At 36.4% G+C, this 24693-nt stretch overlaps 1 protein-coding gene across 2 annotated transcripts in view; it reads right to left on the bottom strand.

Annotated features, from left to right (window-relative positions):
• Mettl14 (methyltransferase like 14) overlaps positions 1-24693 on the bottom strand; it is a 364896-nt gene that overhangs the window by 268654 nt on the left and 71549 nt on the right. For both annotated transcript variants that reach the window (XM_090409120.1, XM_090409119.1), the window contains exons 7-8: positions 7981-8119; positions 757-849 (exon numbers count right to left, since the gene is read on the bottom strand). In XM_090409120.1, the coding sequence (XP_090265246.1) occupies positions 757-849; positions 7981-8119 (232 nt within the window). The remainder of the gene's footprint in view (positions 1-756; positions 850-7980; positions 8120-24693) is intronic.

The following is a 24693-nucleotide window of genomic DNA, read 5'->3' as shown; positions in this document are numbered from 1 at the left end:
GACATGTAACTTTGTCATGCCAATACAGGACTCTAATAAGGCACAAAGTGGGAGACTCACAGTGAGTAATAAAATTCATCTATCACTTAAACATATTCATAAAATATCCATGCCCATGGTATTATTCACAAAATGCTATCTATTTGGTCAAGTGAGACGTGAAGGAACATTTTCAGATAGGAGTGTAGCTATATTATATAGCTGTTTTCTTGTTGCTGTTCAGGAACTATTAGGAGTTATGACCAAATTATGTCCTCTGCATAATTTTCATCAATATCATGTATTGCATTTAGCTGGGATTTTATATGTGAATCCCATCCATAAAACCTTTTAAACCTATAATATATTAGTACTGTGCATAGAGTAAGGGATAGATAATCCAGAAGCTCTGCTCTCAAGGCCAAACATGGAACTTTTTCAAGTCACTTCAGATCTTGAATAAGCAAGGTGGTGGTCTCTCAATGGGCAATGAAATTTGCCTACCACCTAAAGACATCCATGTACAGGCTAAACTTTGACACCTGCTGATTGAAGAGCAGATATGCTATATAAGTCAGTAAACCAAACCAGCAAATATACCAATTTTAATAGCTTAATAATGTTCAAGAAAAGCAATTTTAACAGCATGAATAATGTTCTATAATGTATAATAATTAAAATATTAATGTTAAATAAACATTGTAATTTAAAACGAAACTAAAATAAATGGAACATGATTAAAAAAAAAAAAAACTGCAGTAAGTCAACAATATTTACTTGACGGCCTAAATCCAAACCATCAGATGATCCACACCAAAGAAAAATGAACGAACGAGGAGCAGCAACTTCTTCAATTTCTAATTTCATTATCTGCAAAATAAAGTTATCATTACATTACACATGCAAAATTATAAAATTCAAATTACTAGCCTTCAACTTAGTTAAATATACAAGGATAAGTTTAAAAGTAATTTTTGTCATCCCATAAAATTTTAAATGTAGTATATAGTTATTATCCTATAATAAATTTAGTTTAATCCTTTATCCAAGTGTGAGCAAACAAAATTTGCACCCGAAAATATCTTCAGGACTGGGGTAATGTAATACAACACCGGGCAACTCACAGCAAAGGCAGAGCAAGCTAACATCACTCCTATCTCAGTATCTCCCATAATGCAAAACACATCTCCTTACGGATACGTATAATGCTATGCATTAAGGAAAAGGCCACTACCCAGACTAGTTTCGACCTTTATTGAGGTCTCTTCAGTGGGAGCCAGGTCCAGAGGTGGAGATACCAGGCAGAAGCAATGGCAGGTCATCTTTACTTATAGGAGTTGCCAAACAGTGTGCCACCTTTTCATTAAATTACTCTGGATTTAGAGTTTGGCAACTCCTATAAGTAAAGATGACCTGCCATTGCTTCTGCCTGGTATCTCCACCTCTGGACCTGGCTCCCACTGAAGAGACCTCAATAAAGGTCGAAACTAGTCTGGGTAGTGGCCTTTTCCTTAATGCATAACATTATACATATCTGTAAGGAGATGTGTTTTGCATTATGGGAGATCCTGAGATAGGAGTGATGTTAGCTTGCTCCACCTTTGCTGCGAGTTGCCCAGTGTTGTATTACATTACCCCAGTCTCCTGAAGATATTTTCAGGTGCAAACTTTGTTTGCTCACACTTGGATAAAGGATTAAACTAAATTTATAATAGTCTAACCAAGTGAAAAATAAACTTTCAACTAGTTATTATCCTCAACTGTTTATTGCAAACAAATTAAATATATCTTTAAATATTTAATAGTTTTAAACAAATATTATCATCATCATCATCAAATTCCTGCCATGTACCCTCAAGGGGTGTACAGGATATGATAGTACTACATGAAAAAAAATTACATCATTATTAATTTCCTATCTACAATTTTCCTCCAAATCAGTCTGTTACTTGTCAACACTCCAATATTATCAGATCTTATATTTCTATCGTCTAAAGCACTTTGTACCGTATCAATCCACCTATATCTTGGTCTTCCTCTCGGTCGTTTTCCTGCCAACCTGGCAGAGAACACTTGTTTTGCTTTGCTTTTGCAAATTTGTTTTGCACTTGTTTTGCAAATATTATTTAGCTTTTTTTTCTGATGTTTACTATTTTAAACATCTGCAAAAGAACATTGCAGGTTTTCAACAATGGCTAATTTAAGTAGTGTCCAAATGTAGCAAAAGATCATCCTCAGGCTCCTAGAGAAATAAGAAAAAGTTATTTAATCTGTATGATACAGCCCGCTGATATCAGCAATATTGGAAGATTTATTTGCAAAATAAAAATGGGAGAATACTTTAGATCAACTTAGATTTCTGTTCACCACATGGACACTATACTTCTTAGAACAGAAAGCTTTCCTAAAGAAAGCTTTCTTGCTGACACCACTGGATGCTAACAACTGATGAAAATCAAAATATGGTGGATGAATGGATTCCAATGTGTGACTGTCAAAGAATTTTCTTTAAAGCCTGGAAACAAATCGAGAAAACTTGTTGCAAATGGAAACCAAGGCCAGTAACAATAGAGAGAGAGAGAATGAAGCAAAATTTGTTGAGATCTCTTAGAAGCTCACCATAAACAGCCATCATCATTATTTAAAGGTACTGTTACTTGTGATTAGAATTAAACTTATTCTATGACCACAATCTTATTCAAGTGTCCTTACATTTTATCCTCCTCCCAACCAATCTCAGCCTCATACCCTATTGGCACTATAATTGTGTCAACTGGGATAACCTCCAGAATTTTTATTACTCTTTTCAATGGTCAGATTACTGCTTCTACTCTCCTGATTCAAACATCTGAACTGAACTAATAACTGAAATAATCTTCACTGGCATGAGAACCATCATCCCCACTCCACTGCAAATCCCCTATCCATATCTAAGCCATGGTTCTCATAAAAATGTGCTTCTGCAGTTCATGATAAAAATGCAGCTTATGTTCAATGGTTTATATTTAAAACTACAGGTCAAAACAAGTGTAAAAAATTTATCAACGATTCCAGAGCAGACTTCATAAGAGTGCAATGCAATAAACTTACCTCCTGCTCAACTGAAAGTTCAAGCCTTCTGGTCCCTTGCTAATGCTGACTTGGCATCAGTTTTTTTACTCCAACTCTTGCCTGGATAACCAAGGCAAGTCACCTCCGACACTACCACAAACTGCATGCCTCCTCTGAACTTTTGCTAAAAGGCATCAGGAAAATCCTGATTAACTGAAAAAACTAACTGAAAAGTGTGTAAATGAGATGGTATCTGAATCTATCCCTAGTGTTCGAAGAAGAAATAGGTTGGGAGTGAAATGAATGTGCAACCTTATTAAGCAAGAGATCTACAAGAAAAAAATGATGTGGAAAGAATATCGTGAGAAAGAGTAAGAGGAGTTATGAAATACATAAAGTGCAGACAAGAAAAGTAACAAGTATTGTATGGAAAGCTAAATTGGAGTATGAAAAGAAATTGGCTATGCAGGCTAAAGGGGATCCAAAAGAATTTTATCATTATGCCACAAGCAAAAGAAAGAATGAATGTGGAAGAATAACTTTACTGAATGCAACAAATAGTACTCTAGCATCAGAAGCTAATGGAGTTGTTTCAATTAATGAGCACTCACTTTGCTAAGATATATCAACCATGGTGCACAGTGCTATTGCTACATTGGGTAAAGAGTTACAGGTCCATGTAAATGAGGTTGAAGAGCTGTTGCATAACCTGGATAAGAATTTGTCAATAGGGACAGATGGAATATCAGCATATTTGCTAAAGGAATGGTCAGCCAAATTAGCTAGGCCTTTCACATGTTTGTGTAACTTCAGTCTCAAGCTCAGGAATGATACCACAGGAATGGAAGGAATATATGATAGTTCCAATTGTATAAGGGTGGTGCAAAAACTGATGTGTCTAACTACTGACCAATCAGTATTTCTGGTGTGGTAGTGAAGATTTTAGAGAAATTGGTAAGAACTCGCATACAGCAATGGAACAAGCTATACTCTGTAAGGAGCAGCATGGGTTTACTAAAGGAAGGTTGTGTTTTAGCAATTTGCTCATATTTTATAACAATGCTATGGCAGAGTTGGATAAAGGGAATGTATACATTATGATAATGTTGGATTTTGCTAAGACATTTGATAGGATATCACACAAAAGGCTATTGCAGAAACTGGAAAATATGGAATTGGAATATAAACTCTTGATTTGGATCAGGGGATGGTTGACAGACAGATATAAAAAAAAAAGTGATATACAGTGGGTGTGAATTTGCCAGATTTAAGGTGACCAGTGGTGTACCTTAGGGGTTCAGTCCTTGGGCCATGGTTGTTGTTCAATCTAATATATTAATGACATTAGGAAGGGTCTAAATGGAGTTGTGAAATTGTTTTGTGATGATGCAAATATAGGCTGGCCAATCATGGATGCTGCTGATATCCGCACTTACAGAACAATTTGAATAGGCTGGAAATTTGGGCAAATCAAGATGGCTAACAGTTTAATGTTAATAATTGTAAAATAATGCATTTTGACATGAGGTTTCCAGCAGGGTTATGCTACAAGAAACTGATGAGGCTAGGGATCTTGGCATAATAGTGGATTGGAATTTGAAGTTCAAAGGTTACATAGCAAAACGTGCAAATACAACTCAGAGGATAATTGTGATGTTGAAGCGAACCTAGACATGTAAGAATAAGGGATCACATTTTGTCTCTTTGTAAGGCCATGATAAGACTGTACCTGGATTATTGTGCACAGATTTGGTCTCCCAGGTTCCAAGGGGATAAAGAAGCTGTGGTTTGGTTTTGGTTTCATATTTATGGAGCAAAGACATCAAAAGGTCACACTGCACCAGGACACAGGTTATATCTGTACATATGGTAAACAGTTAATAAGACAACCACAAACATCCATGCAGCTTCTTGGTTGGAGAGCAGATATGCTAACCATTTGGCCAACCAGGCTAGCAAAGAAGCTGTTCAAAAGGTGCAAAGAAGAGATACAAAGATTATAGCTGGATTATGGGATTTAGATTATGAGGACGGATTTCGAGTATGTGGATTACAGACTCTCATTAACAGGAGAAACAGGGATGATCCAATACAGGTCTATAAACTTCTGAATGGGTATTATAGGATATCATCTGATAAATTTTCATTATATGGAAGGTAGGGAAAGAACACAGGGTCATCCATGGAAGTTAAGTTTGTTCGCAGTCAAGAAAGGGGTAAGAGCTAGGTTTTTTTCTCACAAAGCAGTGAGTGAATGGAACAGTTTGCCTTTAGGGGGTAGTGAATGCATCTACGGGAAGGTATGACAGCTGTTTGGATGATGTATGGCTTCCTCAATGAGTCCTTGACTCCCTGGAGGTCTTGGATAATAATTAATGTTGACACTAATAAGGCACATGGACCAGATAGTATTCCTACAGTTGTGCTCTAGAATTAACTCCCCCCATCCTGTATTGCCTATATACTGTCACAAGAAAAGTCATCAACAGTGGCAGCTCGTGGCTTGAAATCGTGGGGGTGCTGCAACTTTCAAAATATACATACACGCTGTAAGTACAGTATATACGTGTCTGGATAAAATATCAAAATTATGGTAAAAATTTAAAAAAAAATTAAACATGAAAAAATATTATTTATTATCAATAAAATTATACAGTTTGGTATCATTTAAAATTACTTAAAAATAAAATATATTCTTCTTGTTTTGTTTCATGAAAAAATATTATGTTATTGATAAAATTATACAGTTTATTATAATTCAAAATTACTTAAAAATAAAATCCATTATCATATATCCATTATCGAGAAAAATTATGGTAAAAATTTAAAAAAAAATTAAACATGAAAAAATATTGTTTATTATCGATAAAATTATAGTTTGTATAATCCAAAATTACTTAAAAATAAAATATATTCTTCTTGTTTTGTTTCATAAAAAAATATTGTTTATTATCGATAAAATTATACAGTTTAGTATAATTCAAAATTATTTAAAAATAAAATTCATTATCATAACCCCAATAATGTTCTAAAATAAAAACTATAACAAATGTTATGTCTTTAATTGTAATGTCCAAATATTTAAAGAGACGGAGTAAACAATAAGCACTACGAACACACTACTACATATAAAACAGTGGAACTGCACGACGGACAGTGCCGCATTATGCTAATAGCTCGCATCTCACTATGACGTACATATGCTTACGCGCGTAGCAATATGGCACTGTGGTAAACACAGTGCTGCTAGCATCCTTCGCCCTCCTAAGTGCTACAAGATGGATTTTTATTATTTTTTATATAAAATAAGAGAACTGTATAGGATTGCTGATGATAAAATTAAATATTACAAGCAAATATAAATAAATTAATAAATATATTTATGTATCGAGAAAACTTGGGGGTGCTGCAGTTCCTCAGTGCCTATGCACGAGCCACCCCTGGTCATCAACATAAAAGGTGTTGCCTTACAGTCAGAGGATAGTTAATTTTATGACAAAAAGAGTGTACTGTACAAATACAGCTCTTAGAAAATACCTTCTACTTGGCAGTATGATCAAGAAAGTATGTTCATCACTCAGACTTGAATGATTCATTTGAGAGAAAGTCTTTTATAAAACAAGAAGACAAAGATTATAAAGGTCTTTGAACATACCAAAGAATTAACATCTAAACTTTTGTAAGCTTTTCCATATCAAAGAAAACTGATACCAATGTTCATATTTCAGAAACACATCGCTGATAGATGCTTCTAGGTGAACCAAATGGTCTAATATTGATCACTTGTAACAGACATCCACTGAGTATTAGCAAAAATGCTGACTCTAGAAACTGTAGAAGACAAGTACTGACTATTTTCTCAAAGATCTTACTGAGACAACTAGTAATAGGACAAGAACAAGTAATTATTTGTGCATTTTAGATCTTTCCTTGCCTTCTGCCAGAAATCAATGAACTTCAGATGTGTACATGTTGCAAACAGCCTGAAAAACAAACAAAATATAATATTAATATTAATGATGAGGGACTAGAAATACCAATCAGGTAATTTTTTTTCCATAAGCATGAAAGATTTATTCTATCCCACAGTTTTTGAGATGGAATGAATGCCTATAATACATAACTAGAGTGCACTAAAAAGATATCAAGGATATTGATTTCGAGTGAAAATTAGCTAAGCAGGCCAAAGTAAATCTAAAAGAGTTTTTTCACCATGCAGCAAATTAGAGAAAGAAATATTATGGAAAGTTAACTTTACTCAGTGATGAAGGTAGAAAAGTTAAACAGAAAAAATAGTTCAGTTATCAAGTGATCACTTTGCAAGGGTATATCATCCAGGTGGTGACTTTGCAGTTACCTCAGTAACTGCAAAGGTAACTTTGTAGACTGATGTGAGCATTGAGATAGATGAATAGGAGATACTCAGCATATTTCAAAAATATCAATGTGAATATAGCAGTGTGCCTGGATGGTATGTCAGCTCATGTGCTACGAGAATGTGTAAGTGAACTGGCAGTGACTCTGATGAAGTTGTTTAATCCAAGTCACAATCTGGCAAGGTTCCAAGACAGTGGAAAGAGGGTAAGATAGTTCTATTACGTAAAGGTGGCTCCAAGACAGAAGTAGCAAATTACAGACCATCATGTGCATGTAACAAATTACATAACATCATGTGCATAAAGTAAAGAGCTGGGATTAATATCTCCAATTTTGATATCAGGTTTAATACCGCTTTCCTTTATAATGTGATCCATATAGATAATGAATAACAGAGGGGATAACATACATCCTATATATACAACAGAATGATTTCCATAGTTTTTCTTTGCAATTAATAACTTTGGTTTAAAATGTAAGCAACAGTTTAATAAACAACAATTATTGAAAAACTCATCATCATCACTGATCTATCTAATACCATACGCATTTTTTTTTTTAAAAAAAACTAACCTCATCCCACGTCCAGAATTTCATATTTGGTACTCCATATGTTCGTTGATATTCTTCCAAAGGAGGCTCAACAAGAATGACATCAAATTTACAGTTTAAATCTCTTGTGTCAAATGCTTCCAGATCACACTTCAAGTACCTAAAAAATAATAAAATAAAATAAATCATTATCATTAGTGTTAGAGAACCATTATTCATACAATTCCTATCATACCTCTCCTTAAAATCATTCACTAACAAAGTGTTAACATGGCAATGCATTTCACTCACTGAGATTATCCTTTCATGTGGCTGAGAATGCTGTTCCCACAGAAGAGTGGCTGAAGAGTTTAACACAAGGGCATCCAGAAAAAAAGCCATTATTCACAATGTGGTATGCAAGTTCATCCACAAATTTAAAGAAATGAGATCTGTAGTAGGCAAACCTTGGTTGGGCTGACCTTGCATGGCTGATGAGATGGTGGATGATGTACCTGCTACAATTATTGCAAGCTCAAAAAATATATCTTGCACATGAGCCTTGAACTGGTAGTACAAAAAAAACTGTAGAATGATATTCTGAAGAAATAAAGGTTACATCTTTATAAATTACAATTACTGCAGCATATGATAGAGGATGATCTGGTCCAATGAGTGGAAATGTGCTGATGAGTTGATGGAAACATCTCCACATAAAAACCAACACTTTTTTATGTGGAGTGTCATTTTCAATGAAGAGAACTTTTATGTGAATGGAGAAGGAAATAAATAAAACTACCAATATTATTCCACTGAAATCTTCTCTGAACTTCCCCAATGAAAATGCAAGGAGCTAGAAAGGTGACAGTTTGTCCATTCTTTTATACTGGCAAGACTTACCTGGAAATATTAAAGCAATAATAACAGCATAAAACTCCACTGTTGGTTGACCAGAATAATTTAAATTAGATTTTGCCCCCCTTCTCTTCCATCCCCATTGTACAATGCCAATTTACAACTGATTAAACAAACATGTTTTGTAAGGAATTGGACAGGAAAGAGAACCAGTGAATGTCCAGAAATCTTCTGACCTAAATCCTCTTGATTTTTCTTTCTGAGGCTTTGATAAGGAAAACATTTATTCTGAGAAAATCCAAAACCAAGATCAAATTACTATCACTTGTCACGATATTAATACGGATATGCTCCATCAAATACAGACAAACATGATACTTTGTCTGCAAAGGTGCCTGGAGGAGATGCATATTTCAAAACATATTTTAAAGGAAAACATACTGATCATATTATTGTTATTATATGACAGCTCCAGGGAGTCCAAAGACTCATTGAGGGACACCTACTCTACACTCTCTGTCTCCACCACCAACTACATCGACACCATCTACCATCCGCCACCACCACCACTAGTATTTCTACAGACAATCACAAAACATCCATGCCCACGGCAGGATTTGAATCCACAGCCTTTTGGCTGCAGGGTGGATATGCTATCGCTCGGCCAACCAGGCCAGCATATATTTAAGAATGTTATTTAAGAATGCAACTAACATATATAAAAATAATAGTTTTCTCCATGTTTCTAGACACCCTGTATATATAAGTATATTATTATCATTAACACAATACTTATCTTATCATACATCTCAAACTTATGAACTATTGAGGTACTCACAACCACCTCTGGCAATCCATTCCACTCATTCACCAAATAAAGAAAACAGTCTGTGTCCCACCTTACTAACCACACTCTTAGAAAACTTCCAAGTGTGACCCCTTGTTTTCACCTCTACGACCCATGTAATGAAAAATTTCCATGTGTCAATCTTATAGAATCCCTTTAGTAGCTTATAAGTTTCTATCATATCCCCTCTCCTCTGCCTGTCAGCTAAACTCTGCAACCCACACACCCTCAATCTATACTCATGGGGAACACTCCACAAACCTGTCATGAGCTTGGTCACTCATCTAAATTCTCTCCACCACCTTCCGATCCAAAAGAAATGCAGGTGACCAAATCTGTGCATAGTCAACATGTGGCCAAATCAGAGGCTTATAAAGAGGGATATCTTTACTTGTCAATGTGTTCTTCAATATCCAACTAATCCTTTGAGATAGTTTGCCAGAACTTGCAATATGTCCTCTGAATTTCAAATCTCTATCCATGATCACCCCACATCCATAGCCTCAATTTCCTGTAATCTAGTCCATCAATATGATATGAAGTATATAACCCTTTCATCCCAAAATGCATTACCCTTGCATTTTACAACATTAAATTTACAATCATTGTCCTTTGCAAATCGTGTAAATATATTTAAGTCATCCTGCAACACATCTATACCACCTATAATCAACTATTGTCCTCACCAGTTTTGCATCATCAGCAAACTGAATATCCTTCCCTCAAATATTCTGCTATATCATTTCTGTACTAAGACACTACTGTTTAATTTGTACCTGAGGCATGCACTAGTCACCCTCCTCATACACCTTAATTCCACTCATGATATAATATAACATTGGGGTGCGCAGCAGCTAGGTTCTCATTCCTGCACTTTGTTAATACCCATTAGGGAAACTAAAGCTACTATCAATCAAATGCAAGTGATCGAACTAAAATGCTCCCAAATTCCTGCCCTAAAGGATTCCATCTGGGGCCAGGCCTAAAAATAATATCATTTAATGTTGAAGGTTTCTCCAGTGTCGAGCAAGATCCCATTGCAAATATTTGCAGAGATAATGACTGTAACATGCTCTGTCTGCAAGAAACTCACAGAGGGGAAGTGCCATCAGACCTTACATCCATGGCATGAAACTCAAAGAGATATCCCATGATAATTATGGTAGTACAGTAACTTAATTCTATCGTCCATTGACTCAATGAACAACAGAAACATTGAGTTTATTACAATCACATTTAAAAATATCTCAATCACCTCAATTTATAAACTGCCAGAAGAAGCTTTCTCCTTCCCCAACATCCTCCTCAATAATAATGCATACATCATTCAACAGTGGCAGATGGAAGCGAGACCATAACCCTGACCTAATATTTGTTAGCTCAAAAATATCTATGTTAAAAAGGTTTTAAATCCCATTCTGCATACTCAACATAGACCTATAATGTTTCAATTCAATCCAGCCATTAGCCAACGTCATCCCTTACAGACAACGATCTAATTTCAAAAAACTAATTGGACTAAATGAACATGGAAGATCCTCACTGCTCCATAGAACTAGTCCTGCCAAACATTCGAGAGTATTCCCAATTCATAAAAATACTGAGGAAAATCTCCACCAAACACATCTTCCATGGATGCCACACACAAACTGCATTCCTGACCTTTCCAGTGACATGCATGCCCAGTATGCTAATTACTTGCAAATTTACAACACCAACCCCTTCTCAGAGGAGACTATCCATGCAGGAGAAAAATTATGCTCCAAGATGGCAGAGGAAAGGCTTTCCTCATGGAACAATGAAAATAGAAGCCCTTGATATGAGCCATAGTAGCAGAAAGGCATGGAACTTTATCAAAAGAATTAGGAAGGATTTCACTAAGCCATATGAGCATCCACAGGTAACAGCTAATCAAACTGTTCACCAGTTGCTGCTGAATGGAAAATTCCCTAAAAAGCACCCAAAAAATAATACTTAGAACCGCAAGTGAGGAACAAAATATGATTAACTTAGATTTCACCATCACTGAACTGAATGCTGCATAAATCTATTAAAACCTAGAAAATCTGCAGGCCTTGATGATATCTGTAATGAACAAATTAAACATTTTGGATACAGGATTAAAGAGTGGTTATTAAACCTATACAACACTTGCCTCAGAATCCTAAGGATACCAACTATCTGGAGGCATGCTAAAGTGGTGGCCTTTCTGAAACCAGGGAAAACTCCAACCGAAGCAAAAAATTACAGACCTACATCACTACTCAGCAAGGCCACCACTTGAATAAGCTACAACCCCTAATTGAACCCCATCTTATTGCTGAGTAGGCTGGTTTTAGACCAAGCAAATCCTGTACATCACAAATTCTCAACCTCTCTCAACAGATAGAAAATGGTTATGAGCAAAAACTAGCCATAGAAGTAGTCTTTGTAGACCTAACTGCAGCATATGATACCATAAACCATCTCACACTCAGAAATAAAATATATAGAATAACTAGAGACTATTTCCATGTCCTCCTGATCCAATCATTCTTGGAAAACAGATGCTTTTTTTTTTTATGGGCCTGGGGGTAGGAAGAGCTGCTGCCTTCCCCACGGAAGTGTGTTATCACCAGTGGCGAGCTAGAAGGGGCTCACGCGAGCCCTTTGTTAAATTTTTCTCAAATTTGAGAGTCCCTTGATCTTCTTGTTTAATAATCTTGTAGAACTAGAAAATACCACCGCAGAATGTATACATGCTACTATAACCTACTTTAAATTCATATGGATTTTCTGATAACTATTTAAAAAATCATCTCGTTGCATTTTGTTCTGATGGAGCTAGTGTAATGTTAGGAAACAAATCAGGTGTTGCAATCAAACTTCTACAAAAATTTTCCAACATTGTGATTTATTATTATTATTATTACTGTTCTGGGCAACTCCAAGGAGTCAACAGACTCATCGAGGGAGGCCCTATCATCATGTCAAGAACAACTATTCGACATTGACACAGTATCTATCATACCTTGCCTTGAACTCATTCACGGTCGTAGCACCAACAACAGACTCTGGAAGCTTATTCCATTCATTCACCACTCTCCAAGTAAAAAACCTAGCTCTAACTCCCTTGTCAACCATGCTCTTGCCCAGCTTCCATGCATGGCCCCTAGTCCTCCCACCACCAGTCATATTTTCAAAAATATCTTCTGGATCAATCTTATAGAAACCCTTCAGTAATTTGAATGTCTCAATCATATCACCCCTCCTTCACCTATCGTCCAATCTCTGCAACCCACAAATCTTCAACCTATTCTCATAAGGTTCATTCCACAGACCTTCTATCATCTTGGTCACTCATCTCTGGATCCTCTCCACTTCCTCCCCATCACGAAGAAACCCTGGTGCCCATAACTGGGCAGAGTAGTCCAGATGGGGTCTTATCAAGGCTCGATACAGAGGAACAACAACTTGTTTGTCTCTGCATGTTAAAGTATTTTTCAGAAGCCAAGTGATTTGATGAGCTGATTTAGTCACTTTTGCAATGTGCCCCCTAAACTTCAATTCCCTATTCACCAACACTCCCAAATCCCTGGCCTCATCAATCTCCTGGAGTATGGTTCCACCAATGCGATATACTGCTGCTATTCTTTTCACCCCAAAGTGCATAACCTTACACTTTGCCACATTAAATTGACAACCATTTTTCCTAGCCCAGTCCTCCAAACTATCCAAATCATCCTGTAAAATTTTGACATCCTGTGCACTCACAATTGCTTTACCCAACTTTGCATCATCAGCAAACAAGTGAATACTTCCTCTCAAATCCTTTCCTATATCATTGATGAACAAATTGAAAAGCAGTGGTCCAAGAACAGAGCCCTGTGGCACACCACTAGTCACAAGCCGTCTTTTAGACCCCACTCCTGAATAAACCACTCTCTGGTATCTCTCCTTCAACCACCCTCCTATCCATCTCACCAACCCTATATCTATCCCCATCTGCTCCAGTTTACTGATTAGGGTTCCATGTGGTATCCTGTCAAAGGCCTTGGCAAGGTCCAGTAGTATCACTGTAAACCCATTACCCTATCCAGTTCAGCTGTCACTGTGTTATAAAATGTGAGCAAGTTACTAAGGCATGATCTACCCTTCACAAAACCATGTTGTCCCCCATACAATATCCCATTATCATCTATACAATCCTGTATTCTTTTCTTGACTAATTTCTCTAAGACCTTGACAATGATTCCTGATATGCTAATCGGTCGGTAATTTACAACAGCTGTCTTGGAACCACCTTTATGCAGTGGAACTATTTTCCCCTCTTTCCACCCCCTCGGGACTAACCCAGACCCGAGACTCAAATTAAACAAAATGGTCAAGGGTACTGACAATTCTTTAGCTACTTCTCGTACGATACGGCTGGATGGTATACCAGCCGTACGAGAAGTACGGCTGGTATACCATCCAATCCCATGGATGTATTGACATTGAGGTTATGCAATAGACTACTCACCTCCACTTCATTCACCACAATTCCCGTATAATCTACTGGTTTATTCGTTTCTGCAATGTCACCACCTGGATGATATATACTTGCAAAGTGCTCACTCAGTAACTCAACTATATCAACTGATTCAGTTACCTCCCTACCATCAGCATTCTTTAAAATCATTCTGCCATGTACATTTTTCCTTTTACTTGCTACATATCTAAAAAACTGTTTAGAATTCTCTTTAGCCTGCATGGCCAATGTTCTTTCATAATCCTTTTTTGCTTTTCTTACCACACTCGTTACCCTTCTGGCCTGCGCTTTATACCGTTCATGTGCCTGCCGGTCACCTTTCTCCTTAAATTCCCTCCATAGTTGTTTCTTTTTTTGCAGCTCAAGCTTAATGGTGTTATTCATCCATTTAACCCCTACTTGATTTATTATTCGGACTCTAGGTATACATTCAGCCATTGCTTCATGCAAACACTTCTTAACTGCTTCCCATGCACTATCAACTTCTAGTCCTTGCAGTTGTACATGCCATGGCACTGAACCAATCAAACTCCTAAGCTTGTCATACTTTCCAGCCCGATAATTCCACATGTACCCTGTCTTAATTGTAAATTCCACACCTTTAGCCATCTCCCAAGTCAAGACCCTATGATCACTCTCACCAATTGGTGGCAATGTGGTCATATTTATTACAGCCACATTCTCAGATGTGATTACTAGGTCAAGCACTCTCTGACCCCTAGTATTTTCCATTACATGCTGTCGCAGATAGTTATCCCTTAATAACTGCATAAAATCCAATTCCTTCCTCCCGTGTGTCCTCTCCTCACTCCAATCAATGCGACCATAGTTGAAATCTCCCATAATAATTACTCTCCTTCCACTCATTTCTTCTATTTGCTTGTGCATACTGTCACCACCATCTTTTCCATCACCTGGTCTATAGCAGCACCCAATTGTATATTTAGTTCTGCTAGCCACAATCTCACACCAAATGGCCTCAAATGTGCTCTTTTCTCTATCCTGCAATTCAACTTCTATTCTCCTTGGCTGTAGCTCATCAGCTATCATCAACAATACTCCTCCCCCCATTTTATTCTCCCTGTCATTCCTGAACACACTATACCCATCACATTCAATCCCACTAGCTATATCATCTACAGTCAGCCATGATTCACTAATACCAATAACCTGTGGTCTGGAAGTGCCAACCATGGCCAAAAACTCTTCCTTCTTGTTCCTAATACTCCTAGCATTAGTGTACATGAATTTAAGACCCCCATTAGCCCCAACCCTACCTTAATGCCTTATATTAACTATCCCACTCTGATTTGTTGTCTTATTCGCTCGGGCATATTATATTCATTCATACATTCAACTGCCTCCCTAAGGACTGTATATCTACCCCTCCCCCTTAATAAATCTAGTTTCCCTGAATTTGCACATCCATTACATTCAGCAACACTTTCTCAAGTCTCCTTACACCGTAATCATTCAAATGCAAGCCATCCATCTTATATAGATCCTTTCGCCCATCAAACTCACTCCACACATCCACAAATTCCACACCACTCGTCATACACAACCCACGCATAAAGTCATTCGCAATTATGGCCCTCCGTTTAAACATTTCACTGTCATACCGTGGCAAAAGACTAATCATTCTGACTCTCTCACTCTTTTCTTTTGCTACCTCAAACAATTCATTCAGATCTTCTATCATTTCCATTTTATCTCCTTTCAAATCATTCATACCTGCCACAACAATCATTTCTTTCACCCTTTCCTTTTGCTCTCTAATAGATTCAGTTACATCCTTTATGGTTGCACCAGGTTGGTACGATTTTGTCAAATCCTCTACTAACACACCTCATACTAACGAGTCTCCATACAGCACTCTATCCTTCATTTTGTTCATGTTCACGTTCATACGCCTATTTTTCCTGTCATACTTTTTATTATTGGTTGGTTCATTCAGTCGAATTTTGCTCATACGCTCTAGTTGCTGTTTTGCCCTTTGTATTGCACCATTCAACAACGCGATCTCACTCATTGCATCTATCTCATCTTTTTTATTCTCTGTAAAACTATTAATACTATCATTCACACTTTCTACATTCACACTCTCACAATTCTCTGGTACAACCTCGCCGTTTCTTGTCATATCCCTATTTTCTTCATTCTGAAGTTTGACAAAAATATCACACTCACGATCCGAAATACACTTCAATTCCTCATTCTTCCTACATTTTCTACACACATTCATTCCTTTATTATCATCTAACCACACTCTGACTGCACTCCGCAAAGCGTACATTTCGCAGATAGTACACTGAATCATCTCTTTTACATTACCGTTCTTGAAAGAAGATGGTGAACCATCATTACTGGCCGTCATTTTCCTTCGTACTGAAGCCATAGTTACTAGTAACGTATTTTATCAAATTATAAATTATAAACACCAAAAACACACAAACAGATGCACTAAGATACGCAAGGCAAACAAAACTACGCAGTTTTGTTTGCCTTGCGTATTTTATTTATATTTTGTTTTCAGTTATCGTTGATTAAATTTATCAACGATAACTGAAAATAACACTTATCTTATCTGGAGTTTTCACGAACACTACACACTATGAATCCCTCTAGCGGCGACTTCCCGACATAGATTATGTTATAAAACACCTTAGTACACTAACTACACTAATAAAACTACAATAATATACTAAAATTACACAATTAAATCTAACAAAATATTAATAAATCAACAAAAATCACAAATCTTTCAGGAGCTCTCTGACAGTACGTCCTTTCACCAGCTAGCCTCGACATCAGTCCAAGATTTAGCATCGTGTAGCTCATCGTTTACACTTAGCATTAGACGATTCAATAAAAAAACATTAAAGAAATAAATCATTTTGAAAAATGTATGGAAAAATTATATGCTTTTTATCATTAATCACCAAAAAAATCAACGAGAATTAAATACGATTGCAAAAGACCTTGGTATCAAAATTTTAAAGATCAGCGTGTGTTTGGACCACGATGGGCAGCTTGCAGTTTACGAACGGCCCTTGCTGTGTGGAGAAATTACCCAGCTTTATGCAAACATTTTGCATCGAACGATAAATATAAAGGCTTTTTAAACAGACTTCTCAATTTGAAATTTTTAAAAGATCTAGCATTAATGATTGATATCCTACAGGAATTATCATATCTGCCAGAAGCTCTACAAAGTAGCAATATAAGTATTATAAGGGCTAAGTTAGCCCCCTCGTTTTTTTTTTTTTTTTTTTTTTTTTTTTTTTTTTTTTTTTTTTTTGCGAGCCCCTTGTTAAAATTTCCATAGCTTACCACTGGTTATCACCATTACTTTTCAACATCTATGTCAATGATCGCCCCCATCTTTCCAGGAACTAGAAATTTTATCTATGCTGATGACCTTGCCATAGCTACTCAATCAAAAAATTTCAAGTCCATTGAAACTACTCTATCACTTGCCTTAAATAGTCTACTACATATTATAGCAGAATTCAATTAAAACCAAACCCCTTGAAAATCCACACTGTCCTTTGCCACCTTAACAATAAGGAAGCCAACAGGAAGCTACAGATTTCTTGGGAAGGCTCTAATATAGAATATTCCTGGAATCCAATCTACCTTGGTGTGATTCTCGATCACACTCTTTCATATAAAATACACACAGAAAAAACAAAGGCAAAAGTGAATGCAAGAAACAATATACGAAGAAAGCTTACCTCCTAAAAATGGGGTGCAGACCCTAGCACACTGAGATCTTCTGCCTTGGCTCTTTGCTATTCTTCTGCTGAACATGCCTGCCTAGTATGGTCCAGATCCTGCCATGCTGAACAACTTAACCCAGCACTGAATGAAAGCTGCCGTTTAATTACAGGTTGCCTGAAACCAATACCACTAAGAGACCTGTATACTTTGGTTGGTATTGCACCCCTCTTCAATTCGAAGATCTGCATTCTCAGCTGTGAAAGAAGCAGACAAATGAATGCCCCCTACTATTTGGCCAGATTGCAGTGCCCCAAAGGCTAAGATCCTGACATAGCTTCCTACCAAATGTTGAACCACCTAAAAACTCTCCAGAGAGAAGACTTCACATAAGGTATAGTGCAATGGCTTGCACTATACCCTAAGAATAATACTGGTATTCCAACAGCTGAACATCTTCCACGTGGTGCCCACTTGGACTGGGATACTTGGGAAAGCCTCAGCAGACTTCAAACAACAGGGTGCTGCAAACAAAACCTCATCAAATGGGGCTACTCTCACTGGACCAGATAATTGTGAGTGTGGGACAACCCAATCCATAGAACACCTTCTTTCTTGTCTCCTTCTTCAATTACCTTGCACAAAAGAACAATTGATTGCACAAGATACTGGTGGAACATCTCACCATATTTATTGTATATAATTAAACTAAATTTATTATAGTCTAACCAAGTGAAATATAAACTTTCAATTTCTTTTTCTTCATATTTTACTTATTATTCCCTGTATAATTCACATACCAAATTTAAGCTGTTCTTAAGTTTGTAATGTGTTCCTAATTTGTTGTAAATAATGTTGTATTACTTACTACTATACCACTTGTGTTTGGATGTGAAATAAATAAATAATACAATATTATAATTGTTAAATGCTATCACTACTCTTTCCTTGTTCATTATTGCCTGAACACAACATCCTATCAGTGGTGTTACATGCCCATTACGATTGGGTATGCTGTCATGTGGCTTATACAACTCAATTTTATCATTCCAATTTTATCAATGTAGAAAAGTTTTAAGAGTGTATATAGCTCACCAGACCTTAGACATTGGACCAATTATCCTAATTAACTCCAAGGCAATTAACTGTAGGCTAATTTGAGTACTTTAATTTACTAATTAATTATAACCAAATCAGCATAGAATAGGGACAATGTGTTAAACATATATTGTGATAAAAATAAAAAATATATTGTTCCATGGCAGTGTTTCCCAACGTTTCTTTGGATCATGCCCCACCTCAAAGATTTTGATGCCCCCCTCACTCTAGCATAATAGTCAGCCAAGTTCTGAAAAAGTATAATATAAATAAGTACTTTAAATAAAAAAGGAACATAGGTAAAACTGTTTTTAATTTGACTTTCTTCAATGAATATAAATTTTATATTACACTTTGCATATTATTAAACATAAATTGAACTGAACTCAAGAAAATAAAATCCAAGTTAATGTGATCCTTGTGCTTGATGTCTGCTGCAAAAAGTTTTTATTTAAGGTACTATTTTAGTCAACCTCAATCTCAAATCCCCACGGTTTGTGATATTCAGATGATTTCTTTTTTTTTCAGTAACAAGTGATTTACAACACTAAAGCCAATTCAACTAATTTTTTGCAAAACTAGTTGAATTTCGGTATTTTGTTTCTGTCTCATCAGAAAGACATGCCATTGTTCCTTTTATGTTGAATAAATTTCTAACAGACTCATCATTTTGCTTTTCTGATATGGTATCAAGTTCTTCTTGATACTGCATTTATGTTGACTGCTGTACTAGTGTTGTCAGCTTTTTTTTCTTTGAAAGTCAGGGTTGCAACATTGACAATTTATCGCTGACAATGGTGATTTTTTTTACTATATCGGTGATGAGGTGATGAATGCAACATCATTTTCTAATCATCCCCCCCCCCAAATTCAAATTGTCCCCCTATGGGGAATAAGCCCCACGTTGGGAAACACTGTTCTATAGGTTCTCCATTCACAAGGCAGTTGATATTTTCAGTGCTTTTATCTATTTTCATTGTCTTTGTCATGTTATTGCTGACCTTCATACCATATCTATTACAATAGTTATTCAATTCAGTCAGGGAATCTTGCAGACTTGTACTGGATTTATTTAGAAGTATAATATCTGCATAAAGTAAAGGTCTGAGATTGACATTTCCAATTTTGATATCAGGTTTAGTCCGTGCAGTTAGCCTAGTGGCTATGCGCTTCACAACCATATGCCTGGGAAAGGAGTGTCCTGGATTCGATTCCTGTTGCAGACTTGAGGAGCTTAAGGATCTTTCTTAGACATAGTCAAGTTAGCGGGTCTTGGGCATGGACAGCAGGGTTTTTCCTCTCACAATATGAAATTCAATTTTAATCTGCTCAAGACTAAATGGTGTTCACTTCCGATGTCAAATCTTCTGTACACTCTAGTGTCCTGCACCAGTGAGTAAAGATCACTATCGCACAATAACTTAAATTCTCCATGTGAATTTAAGCACATGGAGAGAAGAGGATGTTGGAACATTGTGTTAGTAATAACTAGTCCTGTCCTGAGCAGAAATGCAACAGGTATTTGCCATTGTTATTAGCTTTGCTCTTTTCTCCAAATTTTTCTGTAATATTTCTGTAAGTCTGACAATCATTTCTTACTCTGGAAGAAAATAAAGATGTTTCTTAATTCTTTCAACATCAAAATTCAAAGGACTTCTACTTCCTGTTTTTAAGGTCATCTTTGTGTTTGGAAAGGCAGGCACTGAGTTGAGGAATCGAAGTATTGTTGAGGAATCTAATGTTGTGACTAGACTAATAAATCTGAAAAAGCCCCTCCTTCTGTACACAGTCAAAGACAAGCATTTCCAGAGACTGTTTTTCTATAGAAAATAAGTATTTTATTTTCTTCAGTTAATGTAAGCCATTTTCAGTTTATACTGTTACATACATAAGGCAGTGACAGAATTCTTCAAAGCCTGGTGTCACAATATAAAAATACACTCAAAATGTCTCAAAAAGTATTTCTGGTTTTAATGTTGCATTTAATAAGGATCAGTTGGTTAACAGTATATTTCACGATCTTTCTCACTCTCCAAGCAGTTTTATCATCTGCCAGTCTTTGAATAGGTTGATCTTCACATGTCTCTTGAGTTGCTGAACAGTATTCTTCTTTAGTTCCACAGCATCTCAAAATGTCATGAGTTACAGTCATGTTTTAGGCTATGTCTTATCATTTCAATCTTTTCATCTGAATGCTGCTGAGATTTTTCTCTTCTCTCTCTCTCTCTCTCTCTCTTTCTTTTTCTCTCTTCCTTTTTCTAAACGTTTCCATTTGTTCAGGTCTGATATTTACTAACTGTTCACTAACTACTGGTACAAAGACAACATATTTAGTAATGAGATCTAGTTTTATTAAAATAAAATAAACCCATACTAGTTTTGTAAGTTATCAGACTTACATCATCTACTTCTCTATTTGTTATTTTTCACACGTTGTAGCAAGTAAGCTCTTCTTAGCAACAAATGCTGCTTTTATCATGGTTTGCTTGATTTTATTTCTTCAAAACACGTAGTATTTTCTGTGAGGATTCCCAAGTATCAATAATGTTCTCTTCAAAATGCCATAAATATCCCATATTCACTGAAAATTACAAATCCTGAGCACTGCAATAAAGAAAAAAATTAAAAATAGCAATATTGAATGTTTTTCTGAATTCATGATACTCCTAAATCTGTTTAATGTTAGATTAAAACGTAAAGTTGTTTTGGCAACTGAGCAGGTCCTTTATAATAACAACTAGGCGAAAAGAGAGATAATTAAATGGGGCTTTCAATTAAAGGATATTAATTGGACATACCTACAAAAAACATACCAAAAACAATAAAAACTGCACCACTGAGATATCCTTATATGCAATATAATCTAAACATATCTCTGAAAATGAGATCAACATTATCATTTTCCAAGAAATGAAACCAAATTAAGTTGCCCTGAATCTCTAGCAATAAGAACCACCCCCAATGCCTCATTTACATAAAAAGACCCTATTTACTGTCCCCCCTCCTGGCAATTAAATAAAATAAGTGAATCCCATTTACTCTCAAGCCAACCAAACTCTTCTTAATACAGCATTTTATATAAACCATGGGGCAAGCTCACTGTTTACACTATCTACATATGTTTTAAGATGGCCAGCACCAACATATTGCTGGCTTACCATGTATATAACAGGTTTTTTTTAAATTCCATTTTTCTCCTTATCTTCAGATCTTTTAAATTCATAGTTTGTTATCTTTTCAGTATTTATTATTATTAGTTTCATTCACATTTTTCGGATATCTGATACATATTTCTACACTCAATTATTGGCACCTTACATTCAGCACTTTTAATTATATACCATCTCAGCTCTGATCAAGGCTTGTACAAAGTTATTTACCATCTTTACCTTCAAAATACGAGGGTGGTCTGAAAAGTTCTCAGCCTTGACCATAGATGGCAACACTATTGGCAAGATTTTTTTATCTAAGTTGGTACATCTGTCATGAAAATCTCTGAACAGTGCTTGGAGCATTTTAACAAGAATAAAACTGATTTTGTGCATTGATTTATTACTATGGATTAGACTTGGATTCACCATTACATACCAGAATCCAAACAGCAGTCAAAACAGTGGACAGAAGCCAGTTGTTCAGCACCAAAGACAAAGTCGGTTCAAACACTGATGCAGTGATCTTTCCTGCTGGAAAGATCACTGCATCAGTGTTTTGGGATGCTAAAGGCATTTTGTTTATTAATTATCTTGAAAAGGATAAAACAATAACTGGGGAATATTATTCCGATCTTTTAACGAGACTAGACACAAAAATTCATGAGAAAAGACCAGGTTGGCAGAAGAAAAAAATCATCTTTCATCAGGACAATGCACCTGCCCACAAAGGTGTTTTGGCAATGGGAAAATTAAGGGATCTGCACTATGAATTGTTGGAACATCCACCCTATTCCCCAGATTTGGCTCCCTCTGACTTCTATCTCTTCCAAAAACTAATACTCTTCCTCGCTGGTCAGCTTTTTCTTCGAATCAAGAGGTGATTGCAGCTGTAGAGGGGTATTTTGCAGATCTTACTGAGAACCACTACAAGGATGGGATAATGGATAAGACTTGGAGCATCACTGGAATAAATGCATTAGTCTTATGAGAGATTATGTTGAAAAATAAAAATAAGTTTGAAATTATAAATTTGTTTTTTCATTGTTAGGCCGAGAACTTTTCAGACCACCCTTGTATTCATATGAGTATGTCCAATTAATATCTTTTAATTAAAAATTGCATAATCTTCAAGAGATTAGCAGGGCTGAGATGAGGAAAACACAGGAGGTCCGACGTGTCAAGATCACATGTGAACAAACAAGAGAAAGAAGGTAAGGAGAAAATTTTGTATGGAGATTCTATGATTAGAGAAGTACTTAATGAAAGCGTAATAAAATCCTGCTTTACTAGCGCAGAAGCTAATAATATTAGTAATGCTATCCGGATGCAGAAAAGATAAGGTGAAAGAATTAACTGGCATTAATGACCTAAAAGGTAAGAAGTACTCTACTGAGGGAGGATGTGAAGGAGTTGTTGGATGAAGCAAAAAAGAAGCATGAAAACATAAAGACTGTAAGCATCCTGCCATGCCATGATAGAGGTGAACTGAGGAGAAGGAGGAGGATAGAGATAGCAAATGAATCAATATGCAGGTTGTGCAGAAAGAATGATGTAGTATTTGAGGATCTATGGCCTGAGTTTTACAGAAAGAAGGATTTGTATAATGATTTCATTGTTAAATGGTTTTAGGTGCCAGGTGTCTAGGGAGCTTTGTTTACCAAGAGTGCTGAAGCCAGCCAAAGTCATTAAAACTTATGCAATTAGGGTGGATGTGGGTGAGCATAAGAATGACCAACAAATGTGGAATCTAGTACCTCCAACAACATCAAATAGGGTACTCAATTCAGGAAATAAAGCGAGATGGGACCTAAATTTAGCGATGCTACAGTTCCTATATGCTAATACCAGAAGTATTAGGAACAAGAGGGAGGAGTTTCTGGTATCGGTTAGTGCAACCTTGCCAAAAGTTATATGCATTAGTGAGACTTGGCCAACAGTAACAGATGCAGTTTCAGGGACAGAATGTGATGGATTTCATATTTTCAGGGAAGATAGGATGAGGGGTGTGATACTGCTGATGATAGCAGATGAATTGCAGCCAAAAAAAAAAAGGAGACATATGGGAGGGCAGTTCTCTTGAAGAAATCTGGTGCGATATTCTGGAAATAGGTGAGGATTTCAGGGACAATCAGGTAGACATTCATCAGCAAAGTAGTACAACGAGAAAGATCACATGGCAAGAAAGAAATGGAATCTATATACCTACTGAGATAATTACTTCAGGCAGTATGTGATGGAGGGGGAGGTAGTCAGTGTATGAGAGTATTAAGGTCTGGTTATTGGATCAGAAGAACTATCCATAACCAAGGTAGTCAATGTTTGCCTGTGATTGGGGAGAGTGACCATGCAGTCTTAACTTGGGATGTTGTAAAACATGAGAAATATTGTCAAGGGGATATATGTAGAACTACAAAGCAGGTGATTATGACAAACATAGGAGGAAGCTTGAAACTGTGCCATTGCATAAAAATCTACAGGGAAAGGTTAGTAGTGCATGGAAGATAGTTAAGGGGCATCTAGAGGAAGCATCATCATCATCATCATCAAATTCCTGCCATGTACCCTCAAGGGGT

This window comes from Typopeltis vanoorti, chromosome 19, assembly GCF_054136105.1.
Source record: "Typopeltis vanoorti isolate ZY-2024b chromosome 19, IOZ_Tvanoo_1.0, whole genome shotgun sequence".
Taxonomy (NCBI): domain Eukaryota; kingdom Metazoa; phylum Arthropoda; class Arachnida; order Uropygi; family Thelyphonidae; genus Typopeltis; species Typopeltis vanoorti.
The sequence above is the reverse complement of the archived record's forward strand: the minus strand, read 5'-3'. Positions and strand labels throughout refer to the sequence as shown.